Source organism: Lampris incognitus, chromosome 9 (assembly GCF_029633865.1).
Source record: "Lampris incognitus isolate fLamInc1 chromosome 9, fLamInc1.hap2, whole genome shotgun sequence".
In the NCBI taxonomy this organism is placed as follows: domain Eukaryota; kingdom Metazoa; phylum Chordata; class Actinopteri; order Lampriformes; family Lampridae; genus Lampris; species Lampris incognitus.
The window spans coordinates 19,214,448-19,237,712 of NC_079219.1; the positions used below are offsets into that span (position 1 = coordinate 19,214,448).

The window sequence follows — 23,265 nt, forward strand, 5'->3', positions numbered from 1 at the left end:
TTCTATACATCTAAACACTTAAGTTCATTTTAACCTAATATATAAATATATTTTAAGTTTACAACAGCAAAATAAGAAAGTGAATTGGGTTATCGCATTCTGAAGCCACTATATTACTGATTATTGATATATCGATGCATGTCGCATGCCTTATGTTTTGTTATCCAGTAAACGTGCTGTTGTAGAAAATTGTTAAAACTAGAGATTATTTATCAAAATATTTTATGGTTCAGGCAACTAAATGACCATTCTGGTCATCCATAGCCACTTAAATGGGTAATATTTACACTTTGGGGTACAGTGCAGTATTTTCAGAGCCCCAATGACAGTGTGGAGAATGGCTTTTAACAACATGGGAGATGAATTTGTTAATCAACATATTTCTATTTATCACATACTGTAATGTGTCCATGTAAATGCCTTAATCCAATAATCTGTCATCAGGACAATAGAGGACTTCATCAGAGTCATCCGTCCAGCCATTATCCAAACCGCTTATCCTGCTCAGGGTCACAGGGATGCTGGAGCCTATCCCAGCAGTCATTGGGCAGCAGGCGGGGACACAGCCAGGACAGGCCGTCAGGCCATCACAGGGCCCACACACACACACACACATGCACACACACACACACACACACACACACACACACACACACACACACACACACATTCACACCTAAGGACAATTTAGTACAGCCGATTCACCTGACCTGAATGTCTTTATGGACTGTGGGAGGAAACCAGAGCACCCGGAGGAAACCCACGCAGACACCATGCAAACTCCACACAGAGGACGACCCGGGTTGACCCCCAAAGTTGGCCTACCCCGGGGCTCGAGCCCAGGACCTTCTTGCTGTGAGGCAACCGCGCTAACCACTGCGCCACCGTGCCGCCCTTCATGTCATTACTGGAATAATATTAAACATATACAGAAGATGAAATATTTGGGTGTACATTTTCCGTTGACGCTTATTTGCAGTATTTCTTGGTTATTCTATGTGACCAGCGTTTGTTGATTCAATATCGTAACCAAATGAGCTGGTTGCCTGGTCTTGCTTGACCTCTACTTTTGAATATGGTGTTGACAATCCTCGTGTCTGGAAAATGCCTTTGAAAAGAATGCATATCCATACAAAGGTTTTTTTTTTTACTTTATTGAAAAACACACAAGGTCTACAAAAACATGTAATACACAGAACTGACTTATTAGTGCCAAACATGGCAACATGTTTGCACTTCACAAAGGCATGTGAGTAAAAACTGGATTAGTATGATTTACACTCATGGAGCTGTGAGCAAAACACAGGGTTGTTCATCCTAAATTATGAGGAATGTGTTGCATAAATTGTTCATATTTTTGTTTGTGTGTTCACGTAGCTTGCTAAACTATAGTTTTGGAATGGGGGATGAGTTTTAATTTCTATTATTTCTTGGGAGCGAAGAGCACTTTTTTTCCTGATCTTTGTCATATGATAACTGTTTGTGTCCCCAAATACAAACCAATTGCACGCTTGATATCTGATTGTTTTGACGTGAGAATCACATTAAAAATAAAACCAGTGATTATCAACTCACTTGCAAGTTAAGTGCTTAGTCTTGGTTAATCTTTTACAGTAGCTTCTATGTTTAAACACCAGAGGGAATAGTATTTATTTTTTGTTTATCCATTTCTAAACAAAACAAACACAAACAGTCTGCTTCTGGCACATAAATGTTACCTCCCAAGTGTCTCGAGTAAAAATTGAGGGCCTCTAATTGCTTTGGTACATTTTAAGAGGTGAACCCAAATAAATAATTACGATCATGTTATTGATTTGGGAGGGTGGACCCTACGCAGCTCCACTTACATTAGGTAATCGCCGTTTTCCGGGGATCTCAGGAATGTGTCGTAATGCCTGGATACTCGCTAAAGTAAACACAGTCAGGCAATATGCATCAGCGGCACCCCTGTTACACCAAACACTGTCACACACAGTGACCTGGATCAGCTTGGGTCCCTCTGAAATAGGCTCTCCAGAGGGAAAAAAGTCACTTGTTTTGTAAGACTGTGGAGTATTTTTTACTGTAGGAGCAATGCAGCGAACACTCGGGAAAGGCAACATAGTTTAAGAAAGTGTACATTCCATATGACCTGAGTTTATTCTTGCGGGGTGGGGGGCAGAGGCGGAGGTGGAGGCTGTGACACAAGATTGTCGGGGACTCGTGTGCTTTGTGGTCGGCTAGTCGGTCACACTAGACCCAACAGCCGTCTTTTGTAGAGCTAGCTCTTGGCTTGCATGCTTGTTGGGTGATGCCTGAAGCAATGCAATATATTTAATAATGCTGGTTCCACATGGCCTTTGTGCCTTAAGTACTTGTAAAGGAAACAAACAGGCCACTGCCTCTATCATACTGATCCAGGACTTAACAAATGTAAACATTTTCGGGGGAATATGGGGTGTTGTAATTGTGCGACATTCGAAGATGTTTGTGGTAAACACAGGCATGATACTGATTTTTTTTCCCCATTCAGTCAATAAGCCTACCTGTAGATCTTATCTGTAGATATTAGCTTGCTTAAAACTGAGCTGCTAAACAAACTCGTTAGATAAAACAATTAGATAAGTGTTTCTCCCATACCTCATCATTGTCTCTCATCAAATGAATCAAATTTTCAGCTTTTTGATTGTACATTGATAAAACTGCTGGCTACAGAACACAATACATTGAATAGTCATTTCTATTTTTTTTTTTTTTTGCAAAAGAAAGCAAAGCTATCTCTGTTTTAGGTGCTGTCACCATGCAGAGGAGAATGTTAGGTTAGTGATGGGAGAAAGGAGGCCACTCCCATGGTCTTAAGATCATCAGGCAAGAACAACAACAGCAACCCATAAGTTTTCAACTAAGGAACAAACATTGAGAACAGAATTCTTTGTTGACCAAGTAGAAGCTATGGTCCTTTAGGGCGCAGATGCCCTATTAGCCGATAAGTTGTCTACCTCCAAAACTGATAACTCGACTTTGTAATCTGTCGATCATGGGCATTCCCTTCTGGCTAATGTTAGGGCTAATGGAGTGCAAGGGGTTATTTTTTTTCCCCCAAAACCAGGCCACTTGACTGCATAAGAAGCTGCATCTATCTATGTTTTGGTCACGTATACCTGAGAACTAGCTGGTGAGGACAAAGTGTGTGGGGCTATCTTTCCCCACATCTGTGCTTATATCAGTGTGTGGGCCTGTGTTGGGGCTCAGGCCATCTGTGCTGCCTTTGCCTATGTCTGTCTCAGGACTCCAATCAGCGGAGGCCTGAGACAGGGGTGCAGTAGGCAGAGTCAGGGTCCCCCGAGGCCCCGGGCCATCGTTGCCATGGAGACCTGGGGTAGCAGAGGAGCAAGAAGCTGGGGACACTGAGGAGAAGAGGGAGGAGCAAAGGAGCTTGACAGGACAGAAGGCGGAGCCTCTGGGGAAAAAGTTCACCTTGTTTTTGTCTGGGCATGAGAACAGGGGGATCCCTTTTGACTTATGAGACCTGTAGGCAAAAAAAAAAAAGTTTTTAAAGCATTGCAATAGTATGTTTTTTTAAAATATCCAATAGGTCATTTACCCTGTTGAATGCTAGCAAATTGGTCAGTGGTACAACATCCAGTGACGAAATGTAGAGCAGAACTGGTGCAGCATGTAAATAGCTGGAAACACTTTAAACATAAATTAAGACTTACACCATCTCTTCAAACACTTTCACCCTCTCACAGCCTTCTGGGGGCTCCCGTTTGAACATGTAGCTGTTGTTGGGCTTGGGAGAGGTGGCAAACTTGGGTAGTGGAGAATTGCATCCACTGTCTGAAAATACAGATGTTTTGTTTCGTAAATCATTATTTGAAACTTGTTGTTAATGTATGAAATGAAATACGGGGATCAGCTTAGGGAGGGGCCACAGTGCAATTCATGTATTTGGCATCTTTGTCTACATTTTAAAACCCACACAAATGGAAGTAAGTCTTTTAGTCTTTTTTTTTTTTTTTTTTTTTTTAATTAGTAATTCTGAGGTGCATGTAGGCCATGTTTTAAAAGGTGCCCAACAAACTCTTCTTAATTTAAACAAGGATGAGAGGTCTGCTGTATCCTAGTTATATCGTTTGGAGAGAATGACAAAGAGTTAAATAAATAATATTAAATTTTAACGCAGACTGATGTACCAACTAATATAAATTCTAAGAAATTAATCAGCTGGCAAGAGAAATTCAATTAAGAAATTAACATATCATCGCGAGGCAACTTCTGCTCAATTTTGCCTGTAGGAGGTAATCAACAACTGAAGAATCCCTCTAATTCTACAAATCTATTTAGTGAAAACAATGAAAGTTGTGTTTTAACAAATTTGCAGCTTGGTCTGTGGTTTCCAGTCCTAAATATTATACTGCAAACAGTTAAATGTCATTTTATTTTTTTTCCATTTATTAACTTTCAGAACTTTACCATAAAAAAAAGCATGTTAAATCTTTGTAAAAATATGTGGCAGCAATATGAAAGTAATATGATGGTTAACTGCCAAAATTACTGGTATAGAGCAGAAAAGTCAACGAACCACAGTCAAAATTTAACAGAGCTTAACTAGCGGAAGGTGACGTTCTCATTTTTATAGGCTTGCGGGTTTAATTTTCTCTTTATATTGGCAGTGATTAAAATGTCCTATCTCTGATAACAATGTTTAGCCTCTATGTCCAGAGTGCATCAAAGAGCTCTGACAGCAACAGAGTACCTTTGTCATTGTCTTCCGCGGAGTAGGGGCTTTCGTCAGGGGAGTGGAGGTGATCAGGGCTGCAGGGATGGGGCGACGGGCTGCTGTCACCGCTGGAGGGGGCCTGGGTATCTGTGTCACGTGTGTCCCCACTGCTGCTGTAGTGATGAGGCGGGAAGGGGGCACGGCGGCCATCCAGCACGTCCATAGCCTGTGAGGTCACAGGAGCGGGGAGAGTGATCAAACATTACTTTGGAAAGACTTTTAGATGGTGTAATGGACCTCATGGTCAGTGAGACCACCCCCATAACTACTAACTAGCCCCCACATTTGAGCTCCACAAACAGCCAATGTGTCCAAACTGCTTTGATCTGAGATCAGATCTAATGAAACTTTATAGATCCTCAGCCAAGCATATAGATAAGCACATGACTAGTAGAGAGCACTGCAGATAAGAGTACAGTGAACAGTCACCACTACCACTACTACTACAGTAGTAAACAGCAACAAAGAAACACCATCATAGGAGAAAGTAAAGATAAAAAAAAACATGAAAGCATCATTAACAGGGATAAACTATCTTCAAACAGCAAGGTTGAAATGGGTGTGCTAATCTAGGTTTACATTAATTGAATCGCCTAAACAGCAAACCAATGACAAAAAAAAAAACTAAACGGTTGCCATGTCAAAACCAATTCCTCATTCAAAAGGCTGAGAACAAACATACGACACCCTATTCTCAACTATGCCAATGTTGTACATTTCTCCTCATAACCAAAGAGATTACATTCTTTTTCTGTGGTGGTTATTGTGGGGAAAATAAATCTCAGTGGTTTGAAACACCTATGTAAAGGGAATCAGCGATGCATCTATGTACATATGTGGCAAAGCGTAAAAAACAGCAGGTTAGAGCATGGTGTGTTACAGTGCCAAGTCACTTGTCTGACCCACTGTGGACTGCAACAGTGATTAAAATGCAAGCATATCTGTTGTAAGAGACAAAAGTTTTATACATCGCTTCCGATATAGACCAAGGTTCAGTGTCACCGGTTCAATCACCAGTTGCTACCAATATGGGTAGTCATACAGACAGAGATCTACAATTGAATATAAAAATAAAGCTTGCTCATTAATATTCTTAAAATAAATATGTCTGTAACTATTGATTTGCAAGAGAAAATATGTGTATAAATAGTAGCTATTCACACTTTCAGATTTGAAGAGGTGGTATTTGCTGCTACAGTACGCACAACAAATATTCACATGTGACTATGCAGTGCTGCTGACCTGCCAAAGTGTCCTTTTGTAGGCTACTGAACCTGCAATCTGGACGTTGCGCTGGATAACAGCATCAGCACTAAACGACTTAAATCTAAAACCTGTTTGTGTGTGTTTAAAAGACAAATGGAGAAGCCAGCAATGGACCAGATGGCAATGGTTGATACAGTATGAATAGTGTGTATGTGCAGAACACTTGGCTTTGGCAAAAGGCTACAGCTGATTCAGAGAGAGAAATGAAAAGGGGTTGGTGAGCTGCAGGTTGTAAATCTATGGTGGTGTGTGTGTGTGTGCGTGTGTGAGAGAGAGAGAGAGAGCGAGAGAGAGAGCGAGAGAGCAGCTGCACAGACCTGCCAAAGGTTACTGGCCTACATCAGGCAAAATTTACAGCTCTCCTCGCCTTTGAGAAATTTAACTTCAGTAGGAGTGAAAATATATATGTCATACCATATGACTGTATGGTGCAAAAGGCTGCACGTGAAACTGCATGCCTGTGTGTGTGTGTCTGTGTGTGTGTGTGTGTCTGTGCATATGTGTGAGAGAAAGAAACTAGATTTACTTATAAATATTTTTGCTTCGGTGTCCTTAACTTATCTTCCTATGTGGGAAAAAAACCCATTAAAACTCTGAGCAAGTTAAATCAAATTAATAAAATTTGTTTAACTCTTGACCAAGGTCTGGTGTCAGTCAATGTCCCCACCTGTATCCTTTGCTCCCAGTCCTCTCTGATGAACACATTTTCTAGCTCATGGTTGATGCCTTCTACACTGCTAGGCACTCCGGATATGAGGGACTTTGGCACTGGGACAGTTGACAGGCCTGATGAAATTCCCTTGGACTGGAAAGACATACACAAACAAAAGTTAGAAAGCTCCACAGAGGTATTTGTACATTTATCAGAGCTAGTAACAGACAGACAAATATACAGCACATGCACACACCAACCAACCCCTCCTGACAGGTAACTTGATGCTACATATGGGTGCACACCTACTGGCATACATACAGATTTACGTATGTTAAATACATACATACTAAGGTACCTGCACACACACACACACACACACACACACACACACACACACACACACACACACACACACACACACACACACACAGGCATGTATGTACGCGCATGTACACACACGTATATAAAAACACATACAGACACAACACCTTGATTTTTCTAAGTACTTTTATAATTACTTTTATTTCCCACTTGTGTGTTCAGCCAGCAAAAAAGCATCTCATTATGAGAACAAGTGTAAACTTGCTTTCATGTATGACAAATAAACGTGAAACTTCCAGTCAAAAATTTGGACACCTACTCATTGCAGGGTTTTTCTTTATTTCTACTAAATTTCACTCAAGTACTAAATGAAACAACTTGTTGGGGTGGGAAGCATTTCAAACTGTATAATTTTCAAATTTAAATTTGTTCTGGAAAGAAATGTAAAGATAGGCAATTAATTCCAGATTTTGAAAAATGTATTCAATCCAAATGTTTGACTGGTACTGTAGATATTGAAATACACAGATCCAACTGAGCACACCATCAAAATATGTATATTTGATAAATATATATATATATATAATATGTGCTTTACATCTCTATATCAGAAGCCCCAAATTAATGTTGCAATGCCTGGATGTGACAAAAAGTATCCAATTGATGAAAAAGTATCAGGATCCAAGTTTCATAAGATCTCTCACCAGGAGGCTTTCAACTTGAGTCACACAGTGTTACTGGAGTGGAATCAAATGTCAGAGAATTAAAAAAAAATCATTGCTTATCCTTGATAATATCATTGGATTTTGTTTGTTTTTTCTTTCATTTTCCCACACAGTGGTTGATGTGTAGCACTGCTGGGTATCTGTTAACCTATTAATAGGTGAACTGCTGAAGGAGAGAGAAAAGGGCATGCCCTGACACATTCCCTCCCTTCTTGCCTTTTGTCACCACTGGTCAGGATAGAAACTCAGTGACTAGCTCTCCTAAATCCAGTGCAGCGCAACACAAAACAACTTATACATGAACTACAGTTAAATGTGAAAAATCCAAATTAAAGGTTTGTGTACATTTTATGGAAAAATAGCGGCAATACCACAAAAAGCTTGAGTGCATTGTCAACTATGTGTACATTCCTAACGAGTAAATGTAAAGCATTTTCCAAAAAACAAAAACAAAAAACGAACAATAGCGAGAAGAATCCATCAAAACTCTTAAAGCCTCATGATAAAGTATCTTTATCCTTTGTAATGTAAGGAGTAACCTTGTTAAACCCTGATATTAAAGGTTACATCTTGGAATTCTGCTTGAGTCCTAATCTCTCTATCATTCAAGGATGTAAATAACTACAAATCAAAGCAAGTAAGACAAATTAATTTTTTTTAAAAAGTAGCCATCACTGTGGATTATACACTACAGAGACTAACGTCAGTGTAGATGATTAAACTATTAAGACATTTAACATTACACAGATTCAATCAGGCATTCCCCTTTTCCTAATGTTCCCCCAGATAACCATATTCCAACTTCATTAACCAACATGTTCAACAGTGTGGTTCAGTGGATCTGAACCGCCTTGACTGCGGCCTTTTTAGTGAGCTAGTGCCGTGGGACTGGGAGGAGACTCACCACAGCTCCTTCTCCATCAATATGTCTCTGTGGTGGAAAGACGAAGTGCAGAACGGGATAGGTCCCATGCTTCTGCATCGCCTTGTCACTCAAATTACTTTTATTTCGTTGCTTTTGATAAATTAAGTCGCCAAGGGGGTCTGAAAAGTTGGTAAATCTAGCGAAATGTCACCAATTTGGCATCAGTGACTGCAACAGCAAGCCAAGTCTTTCAGTTGGCTGAGGCGTCAAAAAACAATAAAAACAACTTAGCCAGTCCAACTCCTGTGTATTTGAAAACTGAAATCAAGGGCCCGTATATAAGTAGGATTATTGAAGATAACTAGGTGACTTTGCTAAGTAAAACCCGGTATTCACCAAATCTGGAAAGAGGACTTCCATAAAAAGAGCTGTTCTGGGTTTTACTCAGTTCAGTTATCTGGCTAATTCAGTTATCCTGTTTAGTGATACAGGCCTCTGGGAAGTGGAGTAGGGCGTACGTTGTTTACTTTGCTTAAATAAGTATCCTTCAGCAACCCCTGCTGCTATTTACCTGTCATATTATGTGTCAGGAAAGCCAAAATATAACATTTAGAACTGGTAACATTCAGCTTTACATCTGCAGAAGCTGTAATTTGGTTTGCTTCTCCTCTATTGCAGAGTGCTTGCCAGCGCCATAGCACATGGTTGTCATCATCTTAAAATCCCACATCCCTATATTGTGAACTTTTCAGGAATTTAGATGGACGGTCTCATTTGTAGATTGATAACCACACATTCTTGAAGTTATACAAGCAGATTTTGAAAGGGTTCCTAAGACCAAGGGTTCTGCTATTCACTCAGTCTAGAAAATACTGACTGTTCACACAGTATGCCTTCGTGATTAATTCGGAATTTTTGCTCAGATCTAAATCCCCCCCCCCCCCACTCTTCACATTCATCTCTAGAAGTGAGCGATATACCATATCAATACTAACATGGGCAAACAAAAAACAAATGATGTCAAATGCCATGCTGAGCCAATTCACTTGCAATTTTTTCAAACACTGGTCAATTGCAACGTGTGCCCTCGCATTTAGCTTGAATAGAGGTATCTTCAGAAACAGCTATTAAATCAGTGACTTTACTATCTTTTCACCTACTTTTATCAATGCTGTCTGGTCAAGCCAGAGATTTATAAATGAAGCTTTCCAACAGTGCACCTTAGAGAGTGACATTAAATTCGAATGAATTCTGATTTCACCATTTAGATTTGTGTCAAATGACCACATATCAGATATACATCTGATGTGTGACCACACATATGTAAAAGTGTAACAATTTGGAATGTTAATACTTGTATGTGGTTTCTTGTTTTCATATTAAGGTACTACAAAAATCCGATCTGTGTCACATTTGAGGAAAAAATCTGAACTGAATTGAAGTGCTGTCTGAACTGAGAGCCTGTAATCCTTCAATTTCTTACCCAAACATAAACTCATCAAAATTGAAAGACATTTTCACTTGACAACACTGTGGGGCTGACTCAGTTCAGCAAGGCACAGGCATGCTGTAACTCACCTGAGGCTGGAATGCATTGCTGTGCTGCAGTGGCTGCAACAAGGTCTGCTCTCTGTCTTTGCTCTGCCGGCTGACTTGTTTGTTGCGCTGCAGCTGCAGCCTTAGTTTAGCAATCTGCTGGAAGACATAGCCATCCCGTTATACAAGCAATAACCTTCCCATTTAAAAGAAGGCTTTTAAAGTTTTGTCTTAATATGTCAAAACGCATGAAATATATTTTGAAACAAAAACAATATGATGGAGTGAACAATAAAACAATGAACATGCAAATAAACAAACAATAATAAATCACCATACATAAAAATGCAATAATACAATAAACACATTTCAGTAAACACAACAACAGCAAAAAACACATTGTTGAAACTGATCTACAGACTTTCAATGTGCAACTGAACACATTTTTTCATATGTGGATGAATATTCTTGCACCAACCAACACCTCGGAAAAGTACTACCGTGCACATTACAACTATGGCCTAATTTAGATATATGAAATATTTAAACTGAAATATGTATATCACTTCTTTATCCTTTCTTTGATCATTTAATCTTTACCATGCTCCCCTATCTATCTATCTATCTATCTATCTATCTATCTATCTATCTATCTATCTATCTATCTATCCCAATCAGCATCTTAATTGCTGTGCTGCACAGTGTCACTTAGATTCAAGCCGATTCAATTTGAGTACATGGTTATGACAGACTTGCATGTAGCCGAACATTTGAGCAAAAAACAGGTTAGCCCATATAAGCATAATACAAGCAGTTGTACTATGCAGACAAAGGTGTGGTCATAGATGGTGATACTGTAATCCTGGCAACACAGTCAACAGAGACTAACTCTGTACATTGGACATCTTCCCACATGTGTAAAAAAAGAGGTGAGGAAGCTAGTGTTGTTCACCTATATTCATTGAGCCTTGAGCAAGTGCAGTAGTCAATAATGACAAGTCCAGGCAATCCCAGAAAATGAGACAGAGAACTTATTTGCTGGCTCTGCTGTACTATTGATTGGGCCGCCCAGGTTTCTGGGAATGTGTATTTGTGGCTGAACAATAGTGCTCCCTTGACTACTGTCTTTATCTAAGGGCTAGGTGACATTGATTAAGCAACTCAAATACTGCCTCATGTCGTGAACTCGAAATTGCAAACTTTGTGACGTGTTAGTAAAATTATTCACGTCCAGTTCTATCAGAAGTTTATTAAATCTAGTTTTTGCTGATAAAAAGGAGGAAAAAATACCCCCTTTTTACTTAAAAAAGGGAACAATATGAGACTTTTTTTGTTTTAGGAGCTCTTAAAATTTAATCACATAAGAACTATTCTGAATAGAGTTGGGACCTTATAATTTTGAGCCTACAATGTACCCCAGCACCACAGACCTTTCAGCACCATTGTTCTTTTAAGATACTATTGTGCTCAAACCAGACAGAATCTATGGGTATCTTTGTCGTTTTGAAGGAGGAAACGTTGGGAAAGTTATGGAATAGATAAGAATTATTGCGGGTCTTCTGCCTCACTGTGGTTTCATTGGGGCAGGGAGGGGTGGGTGTGTGTGTGTGGCGGGGGGGGGGGTGTTGATATGGCTCTTATGCCCTCGAATCACGCTCCTGAACTTTGAGAGCCCCTGTATTTCAAAAACAAGAGGCCACAATGAGATGCAAGGGTGTAGTGAAGTGGGGAAGACGGGGGAGGGGAAGAAGGAGGTTAAATTTAGACTGCGGTCTGGGTAGCTGGAGAACTAATAGCTCTATGCGGTTGGCTGGTTGGCCACGAAGCCAGGCAGATAGACGGGAGTGGAAACCAAGCTTCAGCAGCATAATATTTAGGCTGACCTCAGATCCTCACAAATAAAACACATTTTGAGTAAATGGGCTGAACCTCAGAAATGACAAAAACATGCTCAGGGAATCAGCTGCATGTTAATCTGTGGCATGTAAAGCATAAATAGCTTTACTCTAACTGAATGTTTTGAGCCAGACAAGCTACAAACTGGCTAAGTGTGGCACAGCATTGGCAGAAAGTGCGAGGGTGTTGCTGCTATTAATTTGTGTTATTGCTCTCGTCATGGTGTTTTTTTATATAAGGAACAGTTGCAACAAGGGTGATTGACAGTGATGTGGGTGAACCTACCTCTTTGAGGTGGTCTGCACTGCCCCAAGAGGCAGACCGCTGGTGAGGACCTCCTTGGTCTGCTCCCTCATCTATCCAAAGGCCTGGAGTCTGTAACATACAAAACACATGCAGACACATGAGCAAACATTCTACTATCGCTGTCTTTCTCTCACATAAATACAATGAAATAACCCCACCAATATTCCCTCACGATGCTACCTAGTGGGGCACAGATGACTTTTCAGAGGTGGCTGACTTTGGTAGTTAATGCCCTCTGAGCACATGGTACATCTGTTAGGTAGGTCAGCATACAAAGGCGTGTATCATAGTACAATTACTCGTATGTTATCCTAACAATACACAAAGTTCCTTTATTATGAAACTTAAATCTCTAAAAACTCCACAAATATACAGGCGGGCTGACCAAATGATTGGAAAGATCATGAATGAGACGTCATAAAAAATCCCAGAAAAGTTGAATCAGTTCATCTGGACACAAGGCTTAGTGGGAGTAACATTTGATCACATATCTAAGTGACTTCATCTGATTCAACTTTTCTGGGATTTGAGCATCTAGATTATTGAGCATGCACCAAGACGTCATAAAAAAGAAAAAAAGTTCAAATAAACATTAACAAGACGTACGCGAATGTAGTATTGAGGTCAAAAGCAAAACTGAAAGCTGGGAACTGATGAAAGGAGGAAAACTGCCAACATGATACAATAACCCTGAGAAAATGGTAACAGCCAACAGCCACAACATATCTCAGCCCTTCCATTTGTAAACAGAGATAAACTATATTCATCAGTAACAGGAAAGTTACTTTTTTTGGCCATGAGCCTCGGTGGCTGGTGAATTCAAAAATCCACCAGCCACTCATGTTGCGTTTTCAAGCTAGTTTGAAAATATGACTGTAGGACATCCACATGGCTAATTAGCTGCTAAACACACAGCCATATTTTACTACCATTTTACCAACACTAGTGTTGGTTGTTACACAAGCTTATATTTGCTGCTGGAAAGCCAAAAAGTAATCACAATTTGAGCCTTATAGCACTGATATCATTTATAGAATATGTGCAGCACAGTACTAGGCCCATCCCAGGTCAAAGAGATTATATAGAAATGTCCAGTTAAATAAAACATTTTCTACCAAAAAGAGCATAGAACCAGTTCTGTCTCTCTATGAACATATTTTTTAGGTCTCTATTACATTATCAAGGAAACGGTTAAGTTATGTAAATGTATGCAAAAATAGAATGAGGATATTTCATGGGTCTGTCTGAGACCACATACTTCCCCCTTGATTATGCATATCAACAGTGACTCTGGTCTTAAAACAAATTCTCAAATGCACAAAAGATTATGACCTGGTCAGTGGTATGAATCATCTAAAATGTCAGTGTCTTCAGTTGCCTTGCATCTGACCCTGCTCTCAAACAGAACACGCTCTATGATGCACCCAAAAACACACACCATGCCCTATGATATGGAATATCACACTGTGAATAATGAGAAACACCAGCGAGGCCGTTTTCGCTGGTGTGTTGGCCCTGATTACCCTCAGTGAAGGATACCGGTTTAAATGGATGCTTGTGCTCTAATAAAGAGACTACTGTGCCTCACTGCACTGGATGGCAGATGTGTAACTAGCCCTTAGCATTAACATTTTGTGCATGACCTATGGAATGACTTGTGCTGTTTGATGCCTTGGCCAAATGTTGAGGGCTTTAATGCTCCAGTTTAATCTCTTCTTACAGAATACAGAGTGGTGCAAAAGGGCAAGTCAAGTTTCATGGAGGTGTGGGGAAACTAGGCTCTGTGCCAAAGACTGCAAATGTTCCGTGATGTGAAGTGTGCATGCCACTTGCTTCTTGTGACCAGTGATGAAGAGGCAAATGAAAAGGTGGGTGAATGGTGGTGACCTCCAGTCCTCCAGTCGGTGATCACCATGTGGTAAACAACCACCGCGGTAAAGAAAAATGAACAATATTTTCAGAGAACCATTTATTTTTGTTATTAGTTTCTTCTAAGAATGTAAATCACACAACTGACATTGTTGTAATACAACTCTGTTATAATGTTTATTATGAATTAACATGAACAAAATTCATGTAAGGCTCAGAAGGTGGGTTAAATCTATTCTTCCTCCTCCTCCTAAAAAAGGCAACAGTAACAGGGTAACTGACAGAGGTAGTGGGGGAGGTTGAACTGAGTGTCCACGGGTTTATCTTTGACTACATCCCTGGTCATGCAATTGCTAAATGAAATTGCCTTAATCGTAACACTCATAGTTTCCATAAACTATAATCTCAGCTGACGTAGACTAGAATACAACGACTGTATAGTTACTGTTTAAGGTAATGATATCAACTTGCAGTTTTCCTGAATTTGAAAAAAACTCAAAGCAGCCATGATATAAATTCCAAGTAGATTTTAAACCAGCGGCTGATAACCTGCGTATTTTACTAGTCATGTGTGAATGTATGTAATGTTTGTGTTCGAAGTTTATTTAAAGACATTAATAACAAAACACCATAAATCAATAGTTTCAACTTGTAATTTCACACTTACTATCTTAGATCACACTTTAAAATTAAAAATTCAGATGGCTCCTGTAATAATTCAAATTGCATTCCGCTATAAGTTTTGTTTTTTTGTTATGTGGTTTATGCTTTAACGAATGGTGAGTAGCCCATATTGGAATGAAAGGAAGGAAGATTTTCTCCAAAAGAATCCAGCTTACTTGTAGGCCAAGACAGTCAAGAATGCTGTAGGCAGCCACTTCTTATTGACATTGTTCCCGAAAACAAATTATGTGTTAGTTAACAAGAGCCCCCACCTTTATTTACCTCGCAGGCCTTTTTTATCATGTTAGCTCCTCAACAGTCAAGGTAGTGTGCTTTGTACACTAGTGTGCCAGGTGTTGTGCCTGATAATTTTCTGCTGAGATAAAACCTATTTTACTTGAGCCCACAGCATGCTTCCCATTATGAATCCCACCCAAGGGGTCACATGGACTCAACATCCTCAAGAATCCATCCCTGTTACAAAGCAGGAAATAATGACCAGCCCTCAATACAATTGCAGTGGAATTTGTGTTAGTTTGTTTACTTTACATGCCAAGGCAAGTGAATAGAATACCACTGCTATCATCTAGCATGGTTTGGAGGTGATGAGAGCATGCTTTTTGGTTTTGTGAGTTAACTTTGCCTATCTTGATCTTGTGTATGTCTGAAACTCACTGAATGTTCCAGGGGGGAGGCTAGATATCTGAGAGAAGGTCTGCGAGTTGTGCGTCGCTGATGCTTCCCGGAGATAAACCTATGACAAAGATTGCATGAATCTGCTCACATTAAACACTGTTATTTGATCACCATTGACAGATCCTGTGTAATGCAGTGCTAAAGTAGGATTAAGTGAGTAAGTGCCGTGTGTGTGTGTGTGTGTGTGTGTGTGTGTGTGTGTGTGTGTGTGTGTGTGTGTGTGTGTGTGTGTGTGTGTGCGTACATGTGCCTCTGCCTCTGTGTGCCTGTCTAATCTTCATACAGACATTCTCTGTATTCACAAAACCACGGAGCCCAGTGCAGAGAGACGTATGCAGGAACAGTCATTAGCATATGTATAGACCCTCTGCTCCTCAACTCACACACAAAGGCCATGCAGGCCGGGCAGCCATGAGGGCCAGGTGGTAAGCAGTGGGATTTTTCCCCGCCTCAACCATAGCCTGGAGGACAGGTGCAAATGGCTTCACCTCCATGTAGTGCTACGTTACAGCTCAAAGGAGAGGCCGTCTTGAACTTGAGCACTGAACAACAAAAGGGGCCAGGAAACTTTTGTCAAGTGGTTTCTGCCGCTCTTGTCTTACTGAGAGTCAGCATAATCCTGGGATGGCTTGTTTAAAGGAAGTGGTTTCTTCCTATCCTCGGGGAGTTAATGCATTTAATTGTTTAAAAGTTATTCAAGTATATCACTCTCCACCACATCATTAAAGATTTGCTTGAAGTTTCCATTTAAAAACTTCTAAAAAAATAGAATAAATCCCAGACTTTAAATTTGATAACCTGATGTGGAAATGTTGGTCAATGGTCATTCTAATGAACGTTGATGTTGGCCGAGCCATTCGATTCTCTCCTGAGCAGTGACATTTCATAGTCTAAGATTGTTCTTCACACAAAAAAACAAAAATATTATGATATGTAAAATGACAGTGAGTTTACCGCTACATAAATTAGTCACTTTATGTGGACATGGACAAGAAACAGACTGCCCTATGTTCTTTCTCTGAGGTTTTTGCGAAATGACTCAGGTTTTGAGGACACGTCTAATTCATTATCCATACTTGTGCAAGAATTCTGTCGTTTATAGGCAAGTGTTAACTCTGTATGTAGCTACTTCAAGGGATCTCTCATGGCCCACTCACTACTTCCTCAGTCTACACACACAAAGAAATGCAAGCTGAATGAAGGGTTAAAGGGATGAAGCCTATGTAAATGAGGCTCAGCGGTCTTCATTCAGTAACATGAAAGGCCTCTGTTAGCAAGGAGGGAGCAGTCCTGGTCAATGGCCCCATCATGATCATACATATTCAATATTCTTTCATAACATCCAAAAAAGGGTAAAAAGAAAAAAAAAGAACCTCTTCTAGCGGTCAGCCACAGAGCTAGATTAGTGGGTGCTGATGTGTGGGCTGCTACCCAGGAAAATCGTAGTCAGGTTCAACATAAAATCCATACACAGGCCGAATGAAGTGCAAGAATGGATTACAATGTAGCGCTGTTAAGGAATTTCACACTGAAATCTATTTAGTCATATATTTCCAGTGTATCCTGGACACAAAGTGAACACATCTAAATTTTTACTGTGTCTAATAAGTGTTTCTACTTCATAATCTACGTTGACAGATACCCAACCATTATTTGGAGGTTCAACTCTAGTCTATCCCAAAAAATGTACTGACCAGGACTAAAGTGAAAGTGACAGGTGAATTTAGGGATTTCTCAGATAATGGGGCCTGTGGACAAACAAAGTTAAGTTGTCTTTCTTGATTGGCAGGTACCTGTGTGGCTTTGTCTTTCATACAGGAAGGATAGGGTCCATGGAAGTCCCGAGGCCACTGACCAGTGAGGTATGGCCCAGTGATGGCATCCAGGGAGGATGTCCGTCGGATGGCACTGGAACCCCGAACCTGTAGCTTGGACCTCTCTGAGGCAAATCAGGGGAAGGGAAATAAATAAATTGAGGACCACGATCACATAAGCCTTATCACATAGTAAGTAAATAGACCCTTGAGGCATTTTTGGAGGTCTGATGTAGCATCTCTGATCATTGTTTTTGAGAACACTAATTCAAGATATACAAGTACTACATTAATTGGTGCAAACTCTCTCCAAAGTCACAATTAAGTGTAACTGCAATACCTGTTGTATTAAATCAAACGTTTCAACACAAACATCTCCATCGTCAAGGCATCACTGTCAAGATGTTTGTTTCTTGGTAGCATGTATTTTCAAACTATGGGTCCAAACTTGCTGATCGAAATGTGTTGTAGTAGGCCAACATCTAGTCTTCCCTTACATATTAAACATAGAAACATGTCAATCAACCAGATAAATGAGTTAATGAACCCAACTCATCAAAAGTTTACAATTGTTATGGGAGTCCTTGACTAAAGAGATTAACAAAAGACCAATCCATTTCAGCACAGATTTTGTCTGAGTTTTGCAGAAATTACTAAACTATGATAATGTTATTTTCCTGATACTTGCATCTCCAGTCAAGTCACTTTATTTTTTTAAATTATACACAGTTTCACGAATCTCATAAGTATCGGTGTTGTGTGAGGGGCAGTGAATGAGTGTTCAGGCCTAAAGCATATGTAAATGACTGAGCAGGAGTATCTGAATCTGATGTTAGAAGAGCAGCTTGCTCTGAGCCAGTGAAGCTAAGCACACACCACCCACATGAGAACTCATAAACAACCACACCGTGATGCACATCAATACTGCCTGCATCCACTCAACATTCTTGCAGTCAGGGGCTCCTCCATAGCAGAATGGTTACAGCGCAAACCACATGGCCACATGGTCGCAACGTTGCTGGTTCGAATCCAGCTGGAGACCTTTGTTGCTAGTCATACCCTGCTCTCTCCCCCATTTCCAGTCTGCTTCTACTGTCGCTATCCAATAAAGGTATAAAATACAAAAAAAACAAAACACTCTTGCAGTTACATTAAAAACACCCAAACAGAGAGGACAAGTTCAAAGCTGAAGTTAGTAACAGTTGAAATGCATTAAGTAAGACTAAATTCTGGTTAATTGCTAGAAGTGAACAAAAATGTCTTGCTTTCACTATGAAAGAGTCTAAAGGGTGAAGCAGGTGACCAGGAAGTATGCTCATTCACTCGGCTTCATGTCTGAATGGGCAAATGCAGAGGCCTCTTTTAATATACAGACTAAACCGAAGACTGTCTACATGAGGCATCTCTCAGCAGAACTGTATAGTACTTGATTCTTTTCTGTTTTGCCAGAGACAAAATAAGTTTAGCTACCCAAAGGTAATGCCTAAGCAAGCTCACTGGACTATGGCAAGATTCCCTAAAGCACTGGAAGGAAGATAGACACAGGACAAAATGGTGTTTCTAGAATCAAGAGGTTCTTCTGGAGTGCCATTGCATTGGTGTGCAGTTGTCACAGTTAAGGTCAGATTGAAATGGGACGCAATGGAATCCGCTCTGCATAAACCGAGAAAACCGCAGAGCAAGGTTCAACCAAACCTGACTGATTTGGACAATGTACTAGTAACCACAATTGTCCTACTTTACAGTTCGAAAGGGTAACAATAAAGCCAGGCCATTTCAGCATAGCTAGCACTTTGACAGAGAGCGGGAGCTTCATTGTTGGGACAATATGGTGAGAGGGTGATGTCATAGTGGTGAACCTACAGGTCACATGGTGGCATGTCAACCCTTTTCCATGGCCATCACTGTGTTTTGTTGTTCGAGTAACTCTATCATCATTAGCCTAAGGTGGCTGAATGATGTGAAGAACTATTCCATCAACCATGTTTACCAGTAATCTATTACCAAGTTTGCATTGTACACTGCCAGGGTTAGGGGTTCAGCTTCCACTGGGGCCACCTTTGCTAAAAAAGTATGCTGTCGGGTAATGTGAGGTACCATTTGATCTTCTTTCACTTTAATGTTATACGAAGGTAAAAAACATGCATTTCTCATACCTGTTTGCTTCCTTATGTTTTACAATTTGCATTTTTTTCCCATTTCAAATTGACTTAGGCCACTCATCCCCTCCTAAATAACATTAAGGGTGGCTGATCTGAACATAGAATCATATTATAATGTTTAAGACATTTTCAAGATCAGAGAAATGCATCAAAATACTTTCCATTTGGCTTTTCTGGGTTGCTTTACTAAGGTGTTACGCAGCTAGTTACATAGCATTGCAGGTACAACCCTTGCTAGGTCAAATGTTAGGGCATCCATTTATCCCTTGCAAGTGCTTTTCTCCCCCTTTGAAGTGTTTCTCTCAAATCATTTGACTAGCGATGTCTGAGTCACTCCGTTGGTTGTTTGAACCGATTCATGTATTTGACCAAGATGCTGTGTCATGACATTTTGAGCTTTCAGCTCATTTGTAGTTCTCCCATTGTAAATGACTAAGCAGATTTTTTTGTATTTTCCCCATTTGAACCAGTATTTAAGTTTAATACTTTTTACGTGTTTTAGTATTACATTTATCAAATTTGAACTTTTCCAAATATTAACATTGGATCCTTTATATGACAAATTCTTCCTCAATTGAGAGCCACGTCAGATGCGCTATACTCAGCTCATTGTTTCCAGGAGTAGCTTAATATGCTAAACTAATCACACTCCCTCGTTAGCAATGAACACTTCCTAACACTAGAGAAAGGAAACAAATTATAATAAACAATTGTTCCATCTTGTATTATTCTTTTGATAAAGACCATCCTGCATTCCATTTGTTTAAAATATTTGTGAGGGATGGGTAAGCAGAAAAAGTATTGAATGAAACTTTGGTGGGAATGGTTAATATCCTTGGTGAAAGATATGAAGGAAATGGAAATTGCAGGCTAGTCTTTTAATCATGTCAATATTTTACCTTGTGATCATGTAAGGTCGCCATATTGCTAGATCTCGACAATGTCATGTGAGCTCTACCTGGCTTGTTTGGGCTGGAGGGTCACAGCTATCAAGAAGGGTCACATTTCTGCCATTACCAATGACATGGGACACCAGTTGGGGTTAGAGGTCATTTGTTTCAGAGAACCGAGGAATGTGAGGTATGTCATTGGGGTGGCAAATTAATGCCAACCACCAGCCAAACACTGGTGAATTTTGGCAAATCTGAATTTTTTAGTCCTATTGTATACTAAAAATCTATTCAATGGGCAAACTACTTAAAGTGTATGATAAATGTTGGCATATGCCAGCAATTGTGGTACAGGCAAACAATGGACTAACAGATGTACTACCCTGCGCAAGAGGTCATCTCTTTCAAAGGACTACGGCATGGAAAATATGGAATAGTATTGTCACAGACAGATTTATCAATTCACAGTAAAGAGGTGATTAGATTTGGCTGAGGAAGCAGCTTTGATTCACTTGGTGCAGTGTGGTTGTCGATGTGCCATGCCTTGTGATTTCCAACACAATCTTGCAAAGTGCTCAAGGTTATTGTGGTATAAATACATGGCTGCTTTCACAGTACCCAATGTGGATTCAGAAACATAACCAGAGCCAGAGTGTCTCCTATCAGTTACTGAAAAAGCAAGCTGTATGCATACACTTCCTGTAGCACAACATGTTTCAGAACAGATGGTGCGTGGTTATGTGTGCCTGAGCTCTTTTCACCAGAAGATACAAGATTTTATGAAAAATGCCATGATAATTTCAGAGGAAAACAAAAAACTAGTGCTGGCCAGGACGGAGAAAATACAACCAGTCTAAAAAGCAGCCACTACATCAATATTTAGTAGAAGAGCCTGTCAAATAAACAAGATTTAGAGAAGCACTGAAAATAGCTGATTTATGCAGCCTGGACTATCATATCCTCCTTTAGTCTGTCTCCCTGGTACCTTTATGGAAAAGCTCAGTGTGACACATAATGTCATAATCTCCATCTCCATTGTTTATCTAGGCTATATGCAAATATGGTGGGCCTCACCATGTAATCCAGATGTGCAGAATATTATACATGTGGGATGGTGATAAAATAGAAAAAACCTCACTATTTGATCAGCACTCTAAGGATATTGATAAGGTCATCTTGGACTCTAGCTCTCCTCCCACTGTCTGCCAAAACTCTATTGGAAATAGGGGTGAAAATCAAAAGCTTTATTTTATTTGAGATCCGTGCAGGCGGTGGACAAGAGACAAGCCCTAAATAGCTAAGGGCAAAAGACCATATTCATATAGATTTACAGTTCATCCCAAATACTTTATGATTAACTTATTCCCAAATCAAAACAATTAATGATATACTCGACCCAAAAAAAGTTAGGATTCTTCATCATCAGACACAAGCAAGCTACAACAATGTGTGTGCACGGGTGATGGGAACGACATGGCATTCCCGAGTCTAGGCGAGAGGCAAGACAAAAAAGAAAAAAAAAAGTAGGAAAAAAATCTCTTTACCTTTGCATACGAGCGAGTCGGGTGAACAAGAGTCCTTGTTTTCAGGGGATAGTCTCTGCTTGGCAATGGCACCAGAGTGAAGTGTCGGGCTAGTGGGACTTGAACCGCGGCTACCAGTTGGTCCGTTGTGGCCACCGGCGCCGAGGCTCTGTGTCCGCGTCGGGCTGCTCTGACCAGTACGCAGGAGCTGGTAGGGCACAATGGCACGGATGGGGTGCAAGCGGCAGCTGCTGGATGAGCCGGGGGAGCCCGCATTGCTACGTCTCACCCTCGGCTGTTGAAGCGAGTTGGTGGGCGCTGACATTCTTCTGAGGCGTTTCAATTCGTCACTTATCGTACTTGGGAACTATTGCCAAAAGTTGCTCCTACTGCGGGGGGAGGGGGGGGGGATAAACATTAGCTCGTTCGGAGAACAACGTTAGCTTCCTTTAATTTTCAGCTCCTGTGTCCGGGCTCATTGTACAGCTGCTCAGGGGAGGTGGGGGGGGGGGATAATTCGCCTTTTTTAGGGTTGAGAAACTTACCTGGGGAGTATCAGAGCATGTTGTCCCGATCCATAATCGTTAAGATACGCAACTTAAAAGTTAATTCTGAAACTCTTGTAGCCTAAAACGTTATTATTCTTGTCGCCCTTCCCCTACCTTCCCCATACCAACTCACTCTAAATCTGACAGTTGTGTCAGCAAGACTACTGGCTGATGCGTGGAGGCGGGTTACGCTCTTTACTTCTGATCATTTGGTTGGCCAGCGGAGTTTTACAGTAGCCTCACCCATTGGTGCAGATTTTTCTATGGACTGTACTCTCAGCCAATCACGTTACTGATGTGTGAGACCTATGGGCAAAGTATCTCTAACAAACTCGTGTCTGAACGGTACTTAACCAACTATAACTCATGAATATGAGAGCTGTAGTGAAGAGACCTTGTTTATCAAGTCAAAAAACATAATTCGGCACATCTGCTTCCATAAATATGGCAAGTCATTTCCTTGGCTTTATGCTGTTGGGCCTATATTCTGCTGTTGCTATCCCGGTGTTATATTCTTCAGCAGAATAACCCGTTTGAATTCGATAAGGTTACATGAAACTGGGGAAAGTGGAGGTTTTCGCTCATCAGCTTTCCCTGAGTGAGTCATTCGTCTGTGTCTTTCAGTGTCTGTCATATTGATATATGAGAATGGTTAGGTTTAAGTAGAGAAAAACTTCTATTGCGTAGTGTTTACATTTGAGAAATCCCAATTAGTTTTGCACGAGTTATAAAGGAAAAAATAAACTGTATAAAAATAAACGGGAAAAT

At 40.4% G+C, this 23,265-nt stretch overlaps 1 protein-coding gene across 2 annotated transcripts; it reads right to left on the reverse strand.

The window, feature by feature from the left end:
* Positions 1 to 935: 935 nt before the first annotated feature.
* LOC130117704 (glucocorticoid-induced transcript 1 protein-like) lies at positions 936 to 22,647 on the reverse strand. Of its 2 annotated transcripts, none has more exons than XM_056285867.1 (9): positions 22,495 to 22,647; positions 21,971 to 22,338; positions 17,354 to 17,499; positions 12,312 to 12,401; positions 10,173 to 10,286; positions 6,696 to 6,833; positions 4,739 to 4,928; positions 3,699 to 3,819; positions 936 to 3,508 (listed from the first exon to the last, which is right to left on the reverse strand). In XM_056285867.1, the coding sequence occupies exons 2-9, from the start codon at positions 22,272 to 22,274 to the stop codon at positions 3,148 to 3,150; spliced, it is 1,464 nt and encodes a 487-aa protein (XP_056141842.1). In that variant the 5' UTR covers positions 22,275 to 22,338; positions 22,495 to 22,647; the 3' UTR covers positions 936 to 3,147. The 2 variants fall into 2 exon arrangements, with proteins under 2 accessions (XP_056141842.1, XP_056141841.1); XM_056285866.1 differs by having other exon boundaries at positions 10,173 to 10,289.
* Positions 22,648 to 23,265: the final 618 nt, after the last annotated feature.